The sequence below is a fragment of the Nuphar pumila genome, chromosome 10, assembly GCF_984573655.1.
Source record: "Nuphar pumila chromosome 10, dmNupPumi1.hap1.1, whole genome shotgun sequence".
Classification (NCBI taxonomy): Eukaryota; Viridiplantae; Streptophyta; class Magnoliopsida; order Nymphaeales; family Nymphaeaceae; genus Nuphar; species Nuphar pumila.
Window position 1 is genome coordinate 11,882,816 of NC_143258.1, and position 15,927 is coordinate 11,898,742.

At 32.8% G+C, this 15,927-nt stretch overlaps 1 protein-coding gene across 2 annotated transcripts in view; it reads right to left on the reverse strand.

Annotated features, from left to right (window-relative positions):
- HEME2 (Uroporphyrinogen decarboxylase) overlaps nucleotides 1-15,927 on the reverse strand; it is a 159,479-nt gene that overhangs the window by 100,628 nt on the left and 42,924 nt on the right. The window contains exon 2 of one of the 2 annotated variants that reach the window (XM_090018871.1): nucleotides 13,942-14,063. In XM_090018871.1, coding sequence (XP_089874997.1) covers nucleotides 13,942-14,063 — 122 coding nt within the window. Of the gene's footprint in view, nucleotides 1-3,935; nucleotides 4,020-13,941; nucleotides 14,064-15,927 lie in introns of those variants that run through there. The other variant, XM_090018872.1, reaches the window with a different exon arrangement.

The following is a 15,927-nucleotide window of genomic DNA, read 5'->3' on the forward strand; positions in this document are numbered from 1 at the left end:
CTATCAGCTCATCATATTTCGCACGACTAAGGGTGATACTACTCTCATTTTCAGTGATATTCTTTTGTACATTTGTAGCCTCGATAGTAGTCACATTTGCTTTAGGAGTATATGACTTTGATGAAGAAGAGGTTGGCCGACCATGCTTATCCCAGCAACGATCTTCTAAATGTCCAGATTTTCCACAGAATGTGCATTGAAGCTTTCCTCTACCACCCATACCACGTCCACGTCCTCGTCCTCTGATATTCTGAATATTTCCACGCCCATGACTAGATGGAACAACAAGAGCAGATGACTGAGTTATTTGCTGAGATTGTGGCAGAGAGATAGCAAGTCTACTCAGACGATTGTAAGCATCAGCAAGAGTGGGAACATCTGATCCAGTCAACATTTGAACTTTTGCAACAGAGAAATCTGAAGAAAGACCTGTAAGAAAACGAGCAACCATGGTTTGTTCTTGATGATCCTTTTGCTTCGAGCAACAATGAGGCCTGTGAGCATTAAGTCTTTCAAACGCAGCTTTGACCGAGGCATAGTACTGGGCCAAGGTCTGACCTCCCTGTTGCAAATTATATATTTCTTGTTCGACTTGCAGGATACGACTCACATTCGTTTCTTGTGAGTATGTATCACGAAGATTGTCCCACATCAGTTTGGTTGTATTATAGTAGATCAATCCATCTGCAATATGGGGTTCGACACTATTCATGATCCATGACATAACTATGTCATTATCTTCATCCCAAGTAACATATTTTCCCAATTTCTCAGTGGGTTCGCCTTCCAACAAAATGTGTTTTCGACGATATCCAGATACCGACATCATAAAGGTTCTGGACCACCTAGCATAGTTGGTTTCATTCAACCTTACAGAAGAGCCATACGAGAAGGGGTTGGCAAAAGCCTTATACTCCCCAATCTGTTCCATTTTATAATCACATTTCGAATTTTCAGCCATACTGCTCACTAGAACAAAAAAAAAATCAAGTAGATTTTTCAACACTGTAAGGAATCAGCCCCGCTGTTTCCAAACAAGAAAACAGTCCACAACCAGCAAGTAATCACTCCTGCTGCTGTTACGACAAAGGTATAGCTGCACCAAACACACCACGGCCAATAAGAATATTCCGTTGCAACACAAATGAACACGACAACTGTTGTTCCCCCAATCATATAAAAAGCATAACTACCAATAAGTCTTCAGAAGACAATTAACTAGAGTAATCATATCTCTATCACACGCAGCAAACACAAAAAAAATTCAGAATCACGGCATGCTCGCAATCAGCACAGAAAGCATGATAGTCTCGGCTGGCACGCAGCATAACAGACACTGCAGGAACAGCAGGAACTCGTCATTCACGGAACATCAATCACAGCAGGCACGCACCAGCAGGAACTCGTCAATCTCCAGAGAATCACGACAGGAGATGACAAAACAAACCCCACAAAAAAAAAATAATCAAAGAAAATGGTTACGGCTCCAGGAAATCACGACAGGAGCTCCATCCTTAGATCTGACGACAGAGAGCGTGACACCCATGACATTCACGACAGCATGCTATAAATCACGACTACTAACACAGGAAATTTATTTCTTCAAAGGACAAACAGCCATACGAAGGTAATCAAATCACGACAGGGGCACGATAACCATACTAAGGTAAACAATGTTATCTGCTGCTCAATCCAAAAAAAAATTTGCAGATCTCGATCAAGAGAAGGGGCAAAAATTTTGCAGATCTCGATCAAGAGAAGGGGGTCACTATTGCCAGACCTGAAGATCACTCCCAAGTTGGTCATTAGATCTGATAACAGATCTGGGCCAGATCTGTCATCAGATCTAAAAAAGAAAAATCCACACCTGGTTCGAGATCGTTGCAGCAGATCACGCTCCTGATGTGGGTCACGCTCCTGGTGTAGATCACGCTCCTAGGATCGTATGCTTTGATACCATGTAGAAGGAGGAAGCAGCCACCTGTGTAGAGAGAGAGAGAGAGAGAGAGACGGCTGCACAGAAAACTCAACTCGTTAATTAGACTAGGGCTTCTCTCTATATTAAATAGAGAGAGGCAAAAAGGAAAAATTACATATAAGTCCTTATGAGAACAAAAATTCAGAAAACCTCCAATATAAGAGAACTTAACCTAAAACCACCTATTCTCAACACTTATATCTTAGAGTTTTTCCAGCAGCCATTAAATCTGCTCCACGATGCTATGACGGGGGACGAAGGCGTTAGTTCATTCGAGAACACGATTACGGTAGGATTCATTTTACTCATAGCTATAAATCAAATGCAAGCGCATAGATCGTGCGCCTTGCTGATTCTACGGGTTGGTCCATGATAAATCAAATCTAGAACAAGTTAGAAAAGCGTTTTAGAATTGTTTTTAAATCAATATCATTCCTTGAAACGGATTTAAAAATATGTTTTCGATAAAACTATGCCCAAATAGTCAAACTAGGATATCAGGTAGTTTGAAGGGCATAATTTCATGTTCCTACAAGATTTAAGATTTGCTATATCATTGTTTCCAGCATGATTAAATGAATATTTATTTTCTTTTATGTGTTTACTGTATGAATCATGTTCCTGCAAATTTATTTCATGTGTTTTATGATAATTTTGCATGCTAGCATCTTAAACTAGATATTATGTGCATAAATCATGAGATATATTGATAATATAGGATCTTATGCATGTTTTATGATCATATAACGTTTTTTAGTCCGCATGGTGTTTAGGTATAATAAATATGGTTGATGCATAATTGAAAATCAATACTGTAATGCACATGCTGTCATGATTTTCTTAACTGACTCATTACGGCAAAGTAATTATAGCCAGTGTTGTTAAAAACGCACCTCAAGGCGCAAAAAAGTGTGCCTCGCCTCAAGTTGAGGGCCTTTGTGCCTTGAGGCACTAAAGAAAGCATAAATGCCTTGAGGCGTATGCCTCAGGGTGAGGCGCGCCCCTTTTATTGTTTTGGTCAAACCAAAATTTAGGGAATTAACAGGACTCCCCGACCCTAATTAGGGTCGAGGGCCTCCTGTTCTCTCTCATCTCTCTCGGTCTCTCCCAACGCTCTCGTCTCCCTGGTCTCTCTCACCTCTCCCTGGTCTCTCGCTCTCTCGTCTCTCTGGTCTCTCTCACCTCTCTCGTCTCCTGGGTCTCTTGTCTCCCTGGTCTCTCATCTCTCTTGTCTCTCGTCTCTCCCACCTCTCTTGTCTCCCTGCTCTCTCAAAAGGAAGGTCAAAGAAGAAGGTACATATTTTTTTTTTCTTTTGCTTTCCATCTTCTTCTTCTTTTGCTTGCCATTGTCTATAAGGTAATCTTCTTGCTCATCTTTTATATACTTTATAAGTTTTTTCTTATCTATTTTGTTTCTATTTAATCAATTTTATGTATTAGCTAAAATAGAAGGTTCATTTTTCATCAGAATCTCTAGTCCTAGCAGGGATGGTGAAGATGAGTTATGAGTGTGTGCTTTCGGGCAAGAATTTGTATATTGTATAGACATGACCAGTTGTTTCACTCTTTTCCTGTTCTTTATTGGACAACTGATTTGCCAACAGATTTTTCCCTTCTTTTTAAACATTTATTTGCTTTTCACTGAATTGAGGATATTTAATTGGAATTTCTGTGTAATATATCTTGATTCTTATTGAATATGAATCTGAATTCATTGAATTATATAAAGCATTGTTTCAGTTTTTTTTAACTCTTTGCGTTTTTATAAATTTCTATGTTAATATATATTTTCTTATATGTATTTTTGCATTTGAACAATGGGAAGAGACGTAGGATGGGATCATGAAGCTAAAGTTTTAAATCCCACTAAAGATCCCAAACTAGTACGACATGTAATTTGCAATTACTAGCATAAAGATACTATAGGAGGCATCTACAGGTTGAAACATCACTTAGCTGGCACGAAACATGATGTAAGCTTGTGCAAAGCGGTTCCACCTGATGTGAAAAGGTTTTTCAGAATCATCTAAGGGATAAGAAGTAAAGAAAACAAGAAGAGGAACAAAAGAAGTTCAAAATTGAGAGGAGTGTTTATTTTGTATAATCAACAGGCGATAAAGTGAACAAAGAAGTCAGTGGATCATGCAGTGTTGCAAAAACAAGCAGAGTTGGTCCCATGGACTTCTATGTGAATAAAAAAATACGACAAACCATAATAAACACTGTTTTCAAAAGGGATGAGAGAAAAAGTGTATGTCGCATCATTAGTAGATTTTTTATTCCAATGCCCTATCATTTAATCTTTGCAACAGTGCATATTTTGCTTCAATGGTAGAAGCTATTGTAAATTATGGGCAAGGGTTCAAACCACCTTCTTACCACCAGAACAGATCGTAGATTTTGAAGGATGAGATTGATTGTACTCATAAAATTTTAAAAGAGTTTAAAAATGAATGGCCAAAAGTTAGTTGCAACATTATGGAAGATGGTTGGACAGATGAAAAAGGAATAAACTTAATTAATTTACTTGTGAACAACTTACCTGGAACAATATTTTTAAAGTTTGTTGACATCAACAACATGAAAAAAACTGTTGCAAATTTGTGTAAGTTGTTTAAAGAAATTAGTGAAGAGAATGTGATGCAATTCATTATAGATAATGAAGCAAATTATGTGGCAGCTGGAAATATGTTAACAAAAAAAAAATATGTTTTTGGACACCATGTGCGACGCATTGCTTAGATCTGATATTAGAAGATATTGGAAAGATATCAATTTTTAAAGATATTGTGGAAAAGGCAAAAAAAATTACAAGATATATCTATAGTCATGTATGGATATTAAATTTGATAAGAAAGTTCACAAAGAAGAAAGAATTTCTATGTCTAGCCGTCACTCGTTTTATCACAACATATCTCACGCTTGATAGTATTGGATGAGAAAGTTCACAAAGAAGAAAGAATTTCTACGTCTATCCGTCACTCGTTTTGTCACAACATATCTCGCGCTTCATAGTATTGGATGTTACAAGAAAAAGTTGAAGTTGATGTTCTTGTCTTCAAATTTTAGATCATCTAATTACTACAAGAAATCGCATGCTAAGAATATTTCTTATATTGTTCTTAATTATCATAAGTTTTGGGTTGCCATATCATATGCAATTAAAGTTACATTACCTCTTGTGAAAGTGTTGCGATTAGCTGATGCAAATGAGCTTGCTATAGGATTTTTGTACGAGGCAATGAATATAGCAAAAGAGAAAATTGCTTCAAACCTTGACAATGTTGAAAGAAAATATAAACCTATTTGGGACATCATTGATAGACGATGGGACTTGAAACTTCATAAGCCTTTTATTTAAATCTTCATTTTCATTATACTGACAACTTCAACCCGGATAGAGAAGTTATTAGTAGTTTTTATTATTGTGTTGAAAAATTAGTTTCGGTTGAAAATTACAACACAAATTGATGCATTTAAAATGGCAAAGAAGTTGTTTGGCAGGAAGGCAGTCGTTACACCAAGAAAATAAAAAAGTGCTGGTAAGTTTGCAATTATGTTGTTATTTGTTAATATTTTGTTTATGTTTTATTATTTTTTTATTAATTGTGACATTCTTAATGTTTTTATCATTTTTTTATTGTTTTATTTGAATACAAGTGATTGGTAGAGTTCATTTGGGCATGAAAATCCTGAATTGATAAATTTTGCAATTTGAATTCTAAGTTTGATGTGTAGTGCATCGGGCTGTGAGAGGAATTGGAGTACTTTCTCATTGGTCTATGACTTTGTATTTTATTTTTGAAATACATTTGTATAAGTTTAATTATTTTATAATTGATTATCAATGATTTGGAATTATAGGTGCATATAAAATGGAGGAATAAACTTCAAGAGAAGATGAATGCATTGATTTTTGCCATGTACAATATTAAATTAAGAGAGAGAAATATGAGGGCTACCAAAGACCCTATATGTCTACATCATATAGACTCAGACAATGAGTGAATTGTGGAGAAGGAAGATTCAGTGTTGCCTATCGATCTCAATTGGTTGGAGGATTCATGGTTGGACCCGAACTTCGACATAAATGTCATATGCCTATTGAAAAATTCACTTCACCTCATGATTCACAAAGTGGTTCTAGGCAAAACAGGTCTTCAAGAGATTCAGATAAAGCTATATTCTTTTTACCTTGCTATAAATATAAATGTATTTTTTTAATTAGATAAAATAAGTATTTAATACATGGTTTTTTATTGAATGAAAAAGAAAAGCAAAAGAAATGACCGAGGATGTAGAGGAAGAAAGTGCAGATGATGAAGAGTCAAACAATGAAAATGAAGGAGAACCTATTTATATGAATTCCTCAGATGATGACATTGAATACTTAAATATTAATGATGACGAGATACAAGAAGCCCCTAGGGCCTAATTCATATCATAGGGCCATGGAGATTTATATGTTTTTGGGGGTCTTTTATTTGCACTTGTGAATGTTAACACTCTCATCTTGAAGAGTTTTGAACAAATATATTAACATTTGGTTGTTAATGCGAATATGCATTTTCTAATGATAACATGATGTTGTTAATGCTAATATGCATTTGGTTATTAATGTTATTTTTTTATTGAATAAATGCTCATGTAGTCATATTTTATTTCTTAGATACTTGCGTAGATCAAGTTATTGCATTAATGTTACTTTTACATGTTAATCTCATTTTTTGGGTATTTCTTTGAGATTTTTTATTTCTTGTTGGTTGTTGCTTCATCAATAAAGCATTTTTTATTTATTTTTAATTTTAGGTATTTTTTATAGTTTTTTTTATAGTTTTTTTTTTAGTTTTTAAAAAAAATTGAGGCTTACGCTTTACGCCTCGCTTCAATTTTTGGTGGAGCGCCTCGCTACACCTCAACGTTTTTCACAACATTGATTATAGCTCTCAAACCAAATCACCTCTAGCCAAATCCTTTTATGGAGACCTAGACATCTAAGAGGTGTCTTAGAAAAAAATTGGGCCCCAGTGGTGTTACGAAATTGAAGGTTATGGCTGCTGCAACACAAGACAAAAAATTTGTCCTGTGTACAGAGCAGATTTTGATAGTCGGTATTGCAAAAAATCCAATAAATCAATGGTTTGGTATTTATGATTGATTTTTTATATGTTATGATCATTAGATAGACAAATCTGAGAAAAATAAAAGAAAAATCATATTCGTTATCTGAGAATCCTAGGGTCTCACACAAGTTAGGTGAAAATCAAGATTCTGCAAATAATCTAGATCTGAAACTGTCTCGGACGGGGCTCAGTCCAAAAAATCTAGAAAATTTATATGATGGAGCTTTTTTGTAAAATCAAATGTTTTTAAAAGCTAAGTATAGATAACAACAAAAAATTTGAGAGGTTAAGATTCCTCTTGGATTAGGTCTAGTGATTGCTTCTTTTTGAAGTAAATTTTGTCAGGTTCTAACATAATAGAAAAACAGGTTTCAGGATGTGATTTAGTGCGATTAAACAAAAATAGATTTTTATGATCTATCGCTTGGGCTTGAAAAGTAACACCTGAGGGTGTGACCATAAATTTTGGTGGGTCTGATTTTGTTCTGTGTTTACGAGCTTTTGATAATACATGTATGAATTATGTATGTATGACTTGAATGACATATATAGAAAATGTTTATGCTTGAGGTTTAGATGTTTCATATTATGAAATACACATGTTTTGAATTATGAGATATAATTGATTCAATGAATTGAATATGCATGCTTCGAAGTTCAATTTATAAATGTGTTGATTTTAAATAATATGAAATGTGACTTTACATGTGGCTATGTAATGATGTCAATGTGTGTGATGATGTGCTTCTAATGTGATGTTGAAATGCCACATGAGCTGAGATTATGAATACATGCAATTAACTGTGTTTATGCATATATGGCAATAGATCCATTGAGGAACTGTTCAAAAGAAAATATCTGTGAGGGTGTGCATGACCAAGATCAGGTGATCCGGCTAGGGCGGTAAATCTCTTTGAGGAGGTGTACCAAGGTTGTCAAACTAGAAAGCGGAAGCGGGAAACGATACGGGAAGCGGAAGCGAGAAGCGATGCATTTTAAAATGTATAGGAAGCGGGAAACAAGGAATAAAAGAAAGAAATATAATAATTGAATGTGAATCATAATGAAACACAAATAAAAACTAAAATAAAAGTGACTAATATTAAATTTCATGATTTTTTAGTGTAAGAATTAAATTTTTAACAAAATCTAAAAATGATGATTACCAATTTAGAGAAAGCACATGGAAGTAAGTGAGAAGAGTGAGAGAAAACACATAAAAAACATGAAAAGTTGAGTAAGAGAACATATAAGATGAATAAATAAAGTGTGTGAAAAGCATAGGAGAAGCGTGGGGGAATCGAGGTTCTCATCAAGTTTTGAAAGTGAGGAGTATAGCGCTTCCGAAGCGAGTTTTCAGGAAGCGAGCTTCTCACCTATCTAAGAAGCTTCCGGCAACTCTGAGGTGCACTATCCAAGATCAGGTAACCCACTAGGACGATAAATCTCTCTGAAGAAGTGCATTATACAAGACCAGGTAATCCGACTTGGGCAAAGACTCCCTATGAGGTTATACATTCCCAAGACCAGGTGATCCGAAGTAGAACTTGTTTTCAAGACACAAATTTCTGAGGTTGAACACTGAAAGTAAATTTTGATATAACAAATTAAGGATGTATGTTTGTAATTACTCATGTTGATTATGATATAATGTTTAGTATGAGATATTGCAGAGTAGAAATCGATTTTCTGGACCACTGTGAGTTTCTCTCGATCATAGACTACTCCAATGGATGTTTTTCAGACTCTTTCGAATCAATAGAAAAATTAAAATACATAGCATAATAAACACCCCATCTGATTGCTGAGTTTGAGTTAGGTTCCCGGGAGTGTACCCTTACAGGATAAAAAAAGAGTAACAATGTAATAATGCATTAGATGAGGTTCACAACTCTTTAAGTGTTTCAATGAATGTTGGCATAAATGTTTATGCATGTCATGTATGGTTTCGAGTTCATGCATATGTTGGGCATATATGGCTTTGTCTTGTGATCTTGATTACTAATAATGTGGATGCACGTTCGTTACTTGAGAGTAAGAATGATTAATTGTGAAATCTTGTATGCTAATACTTATGATTGTTGTAATCATGATCGTTGTTGTATTTATATGCTATGTTAATGCTATGCTATTAATTAACTCAATGGGGAAAGAGGTATATTTTATGTATTTGTATTCCTTCCATACTTATATTGTACGGTGTTTCCTACGGGTTGTTGCTAATGTCCATGCCTTTAACATTTACAGGTAACGAGTAAGTTGGTTGGTGTTGACGGGAGACTCAGGGTGGTGCCAAGAGAGTCACATTTCTTTTAGGCTCTTGGGAGGACTTGATTTGTTATTATGATTTGATTATTTCATTGAACTTGTAAATTTTGATTAAGTGAGACTGGTACTTTGATTTATTTCAATTGCATTGATGGTTTGATTCCGATAATTTTAGTCTTACATGTGTGTGTTGAGAACTGTAACCAGCCCAAGGCTTGAACCGCGTTTAAAAGAGTTTTCATTGATTTTCTTGAAAATTGTGTAAAGAGATTTTAATAAAAACTTAAATTTTCGGTTTCAAAAAATGGGCGTTACGGTCAAATTTTAGAAATTGTTTTTTTAGTATTTTATGTTGAAATTTTGGATGTGTTTTTCAAATTAATTGAAACTAAAGCTTCCTTTTAAATCTCTTTTTAAATATATTATTATTTTGTTGGCTCTTGCGTAAGCATGTTGATTCAAAGTATAGTTTTAGTATGCTAGAATATTTGTTTTATCAAAGTATGTTAAAAATTATGTACTAAGTAAATATGTGATTTCTTAAGGATTTTAAAATTATGATTACATGTTCTTCATGTTTTTTGCACTTTGATGAATGAATAAAATATTTTTGTAATTGAGCCTACTTGTGTATGCCCTTTTGTGGGCTTTGTTGGTGTCCTTTGACACTTGTTGTCTTTGTCCATTTAGAGCATTGGTGCACTTTTGTTTTTTATTGAAGGTTCTTGATTTATTGCATACTTGTTAATTATAAATTAATTTATTGTGCCCTCTTCTGTAATGTACTCTTAGTGGTTTTCATGTATCCCTAGAGGCCTTTATGATTATCTCTTGGCAAATACTTATATCACATATTATATGCTTTTAGCATTATTCTATCATCAATAAAATATTATTTTGTATTGGTGTGCTAACCACCTTGGGTGGATTTGGTGTGTGAGCTCATTTTGTGGCTTGTGTATGTTCTTTTGGTGCTTTGGTGGAACTCTTGGAGTGTCTACTTTGTTGATTTGGTGAACTTCTTTGGAAAACCTTGTTTCCTTTCATGTTAAAACTTATTTTCCAAAGATCCTTGTTGTTGAGTCTTTAGTGACTTTATATGTTTTTTCCCATTGATTATTTATTGACTTGGGTACTTGTACCTTCTTGCAACTCTTAGTAGTTTCTTTCTTTGATATTTCATATCATGATTCTTAGAGATTTTATACTTGTTGCAAAATTTATTGTATAACATATGTGAGTTCATGATTAGAGATAATTATTTATTAAACATCTATATGAAAGATCTTCATGAATCTCTACATATGTGCTTTCATTGTCTCATAGTAGACATGATTTAGATTTATCTTCTTAAAACTATTATTCTTGTCTCTTTTTATTGAATATTTGTCTTGGTGCACGTGCTCCTCGATTGGCAAATTTATGAAAGGTGCTTGCTTATTCAAATTTGTCATGAGACATCATATATTGCATATAATTGCATCAATAGACATATTGTTGTGCATATGATTGCACTATTTTCATGCTAAGGTTTTTATCTACCTTTATTGGATTTGATTTGAAACTTGTTTGTTCAAATCAATTATTTGATGTGAACTCATCTTTTTAAAAATTGATTTATGAGAATATTTATTTCCTTTTTATGGCATTGATTTTGTCCATCACAGGATTTTATATAATGCATCATTTCTCTTGGCCTTGTTATCAAAGATGTTTGGTAGTGTGAGTTGTTTGCACCTTGTTTTATGTCAATTTAGATTGTCAACTCATGGTTTGGCTCTAACTGACGGATATTTGATCTTTGGATTTATGAGTGTGTTGTATCACTCATTTGTTTTTTACTATTGTTATTATTATGGATGCTTACAATTTTGCTTACTTGTGATGGCTATCTTTTATTTTAAAATTATGGTGTTTTGAAAGATTGTTAAAATTGATATTCTTATTGGTAACATTAGTGTGTTTCCATTACAAGCTTTCTTACCTCGAGTGTCTTCTCCTTGTTATAACTCTTATCTAAGTGTCATTATATGTAGGCAAAAGATATTTTTTCATACCATCGTGTGCGTTTTTAGCTCATCGTTGGTATTGTGATTATACTTTTGATCTAGTCGCTGATACACTTATTTTTTTAATGTCATTATAAGTAGACAAGAGATGTTTATTCACATCTTTGTGTGTGATTTTATCCCATTGTTGGCATTATGATTATGTTTTTGTTCTAGTTATTGATACACTTGTTTTGAGTGTCACTATATGTAGACAAGAGATGTTTATACACACCTTCGTGTATGTCTTTGGCCATTTGATGACATTATGTTTATGCTCTTGTTCTAGTCTCTGATACACTTGATTTTTAAGGATTGGAGGTCTGGTGAGGTGGTTGTTTGTGATAGTCAAACTAGTGTTTTAATTTGTAAAATTCATTCATTATGATGTATGAGATTTTTTAATCTCTTCATAATTTTTCTAAACTCATTTGCTCTTTTATGAGAAATGATTGTTGAAATATTTTCATGCATTTTGCATTATGCTTTAGTTGCATGAGTTATTTCATGATTGATTGTCTTGCATAATTTGCATAAGTTTATGTTTTTCCCAAGCATATATTCAATATATTTTTTTAATTGCATGTGTTGCCCTTTGTTGGCTCTTCGTATTGTCCTATAGTGGACTTGTGCTTAGGCACTTTTGTGCTTGTATTATATCTTCGTGCCTTTGTATTGTCCATGCTTGGACTTGTATGTGCTTTTGCACTTTGTTTTTTAGTTCCACATACATCATTACATATTTTTCTAAGCATTTCATTAGTAAAATCTCTTATGTGTATACCCATAGTGGCTATTTTGTGCATCTGATTGCTCTTGAAATTGTTCTCCCTTTGCATTACTTTTTGGTAAAATTGGTGCTTGTGCACTCCTATTATATTTATGTGGAACCTCCTTGGGATCCCTTTTTGTATTTCCACATGTTTCTAAGAATGTGCTTTTGAGAGATTATTTTACTGTTATCTCTTAAAATTGGTCTATAAGTGACTTTTTTAGTTGCATGACTAGTATTGCTTCCAAAAATATAATTGATCTTCGTGTATTTGACTTCTCTTAATTAAATGAAGGAAATCATTTCTTGTATCTTCCACTATGTAAAAATGTTTTGGGATTTGAACTCTTTTGTAAGTTATTTCTTCATGATATTAATGATTGTTTGAAAAAATCATATTCAGGTCAATATGCATAAATGAGATAAATACGTGTACTAAAATGATGCATGTTGTTTCAGGAATGTTTAAAGTCATTAATGATTTATAAATCTATCTTTTAAAAAAAATCATGTTCTTTCACAATTAATGTTTTTTTTTCTGAAAAATGGTAAATTGTCTTATTAACATTTCCTATATATTGTATTTTTGTGTGGTTGGCCATCTTCTCTCCATAATATATATATATATATATATATATATATATATATATATATATATATATATATATATATATATATATATATATAACTATTTCTTGTTAGATTGCTCTGGTTTTGCTCTGCTTTTTAAGTTTTTCTTAAGAAATGATGATATTGAAGATCCTAAAGATTCTCTATATATTGGAGCATATAATTGAAGAGCCAGAACCTCCTTTAAAGAAGCACCAAATGGAAAAGCTTGATAAAGAATTTGTTATGTAATGGGTTTCTTTTTATTATAATTACAAACTTACAGACACAGTAAGTTTGATGGGGGGTGTTAAGATGAATGTACTTTTATATGTATATATGTATATACATATATTAATATATATAATATATATCTTCATATATATTATATATAGTATGTATATATTTATATATATATATAATATTTTTTATATATAATGATATATATATTATATATTTGGTCAACCTAAGTTGACTAGGATTGGGCTCAACTATGTCTAGTCATTGGAGGCTAGTCCAACAGCTAGAATTCTAGCCATTGGACTAGCTTCCAACGGCTAGAAGGCCACTCTCTCCTCCTTTAATCTCTCTCTCTTCTACTATATATATATATATATATAGGTGGGTGAGTCCTTTGGTAGCTTGAGAGTGATGGGTAGTAGTATTAGGTATTTTTTTTGTATTTTATTTATGTTCTTTATTAATGAAGATATTCATTTATATTCAATGTGCTTCACCCTTGTTGTTATGGTCTTGTACAAATGCATTATGTTTCAACACTTGGAGCTCTTTTTGGTGTGTACCAGGATCCTTACCATTTTGTGACATTATAAACCCTTGAATTTTACTATTTTTAAATAACAAATTCAAAAATTTATTGGCCATGACCAAGCTTCAGAAATGCCAAACAAATCCAAAATATTGGATCTAACTTCCAGCAACTGGATGCATTCAAACAAAACGGTGAACCATATTGTGGTAATGGAATTGAGAACCATAACAAATACTTTGATGTTTCTACATTTGTATTTGTGTGTGTATATGCTGCAAATTCATTGTCGAAACTACAAGCAGTATATGAAGCTTATAGATGATGATACATCTACAAGCCACTAGGTAAAACCAAAGCAATTCCAAACCTGCCTTCATGTACCTCCCGGCTTGCCTCATTAACCAAACAGGGGGTCTTTCAACTTTTCCACCACGCACAGCATGAAGTAGTAGTGGTTCTGTGGTGCCAACAACTTTTGGTTCCATGATGGACTCTATAAAAATGGCAAGGCATCAACAAAGTGAAGAAAAAAAATACTCAGCAAATACCAATGATACCAAAAGAGTACAGGAGATGTAAACTTTGGTTATGTATATGTGTGTGTGTTGCACATGTTATGTTTAAAACAGGATAACCTATCCTGAAGCTCTAAACAGTCATTCAGCTTGAAGAAATTAAGGCATAGACAAAAAGCCCTTTTACACAGCTAACATCTTGCTGAACATGAAACAACTTCTTTGGATGCAAAGATAGAAATTTAGGTTGGAGATGAACCAAGCTATTAGTAAATTCTTTTATCTCCAACATTATCACTACAATATCATGAACAAGCAACTAAACACTACAAAAAAAAATTTGAAAACGATGCAACAAATACATAGAAGAATATGCAAAACATCAAGAAAAATCACACATATACTAAAAAGGGCCGCTTTACTAACATATCACAACATTTCTATGGTTATATAATGAAATGTGACATATGGAAATGTAACATTTGTTAAGATGGATGTATTCTTTTGTACATATATACATATGTATATGTATATGTATATATATTAATATAATATATATAATATATATTTATATATATTATATATATTATATATTGTATGTATATATATAAATATATATTATATATGATCAACATATGTTGACTAAAGTCAATTGGTTGACTTCTAGCCATTGGAGACGGTGTCCAACAACTAGATTTCTAGCCGTTGGACCCTCTCCAACGACTAGAAGGAGCTCTCTCTTCTCCTTTTACTCTTTTCTCCCCTCTATAAATAAGTGGGTGTGTGCATATGCGAGGTTTGAGAGAGTGATGGATAGTTTTTTAGGTTTTGAGTGTTGTAGGGAGGCTCTTTTGTAATTTTTCATTTCTTTTGTATTATTTGAATTTTATACTTAATGAAATTGTTTATTTTTAAGTCTTGTGTTTTATGGGTATTTTCATTGTGAATGAGTGTCTAACTACATTGTATTCTTTGCTCATGAGATGTATTTCAGGATGCATTGGAATTCGTACCATTTCATGACATGGTATCATGGTCTTGGTATTTTGTTTGTGTTTATGCTTCGAAAGAAAGATTTGAATTGATTAACGGCTTTGACTCGAGACTCTCATATTCCAGTATGTATTTTCTTTGGATTCACTAATTTAAATATTTATGGTATATATTAAAAAAATTGTGTTTGAAATATAGTAGATATTTATTAATATGTTAAAAATGAATATATTTTCAAGTTAATTAAAATTAGAACTTGTGAAAAATTATTGACTTTTGATATATGTTTTTGTGTAAGCATGTTTACATGAAATATATGTTATGATTATGAATATGTATATTTTTTGAAAAGTATCGTTATATTTTACAAGAGTATGTGGTTTTCTTTAAAATCTTAAATACTATGTTTATATATTTTTCATGTTGTTTGCAAAATACTAATTTTGTGTTATATGTATTTTGTTTTATCGTAATGATCATTGGTGCCCTTAAGCATGTATCAAAGCATGATTATTAGGTATATTATGTGAATTTTATGTTAAAAAAGTGTTCCTTAAGAAATTTAGATTCTTATATAATGTATATCTTGAGTTATCATAATTTTAATATATTGTATGTTTCTTGCATAAAAGTCATTAATAAAATATTATTTATTTTAGCCTCTTGTCCTTGCCTCTTGTGTGGGTTTTGTGAGTGAGCCCATTTGTGGCTTCTAGTGTGTTCACTTTGGCATTATAGTGGATCTAGTTGGAGGCTTCAATTTCTTGTATGCTCTTATATCGACATGCTCGTCCTATATTTTTATGTGGCTGATTTACTTTAAGATATTGCTCTCATTGTGCTAAATTA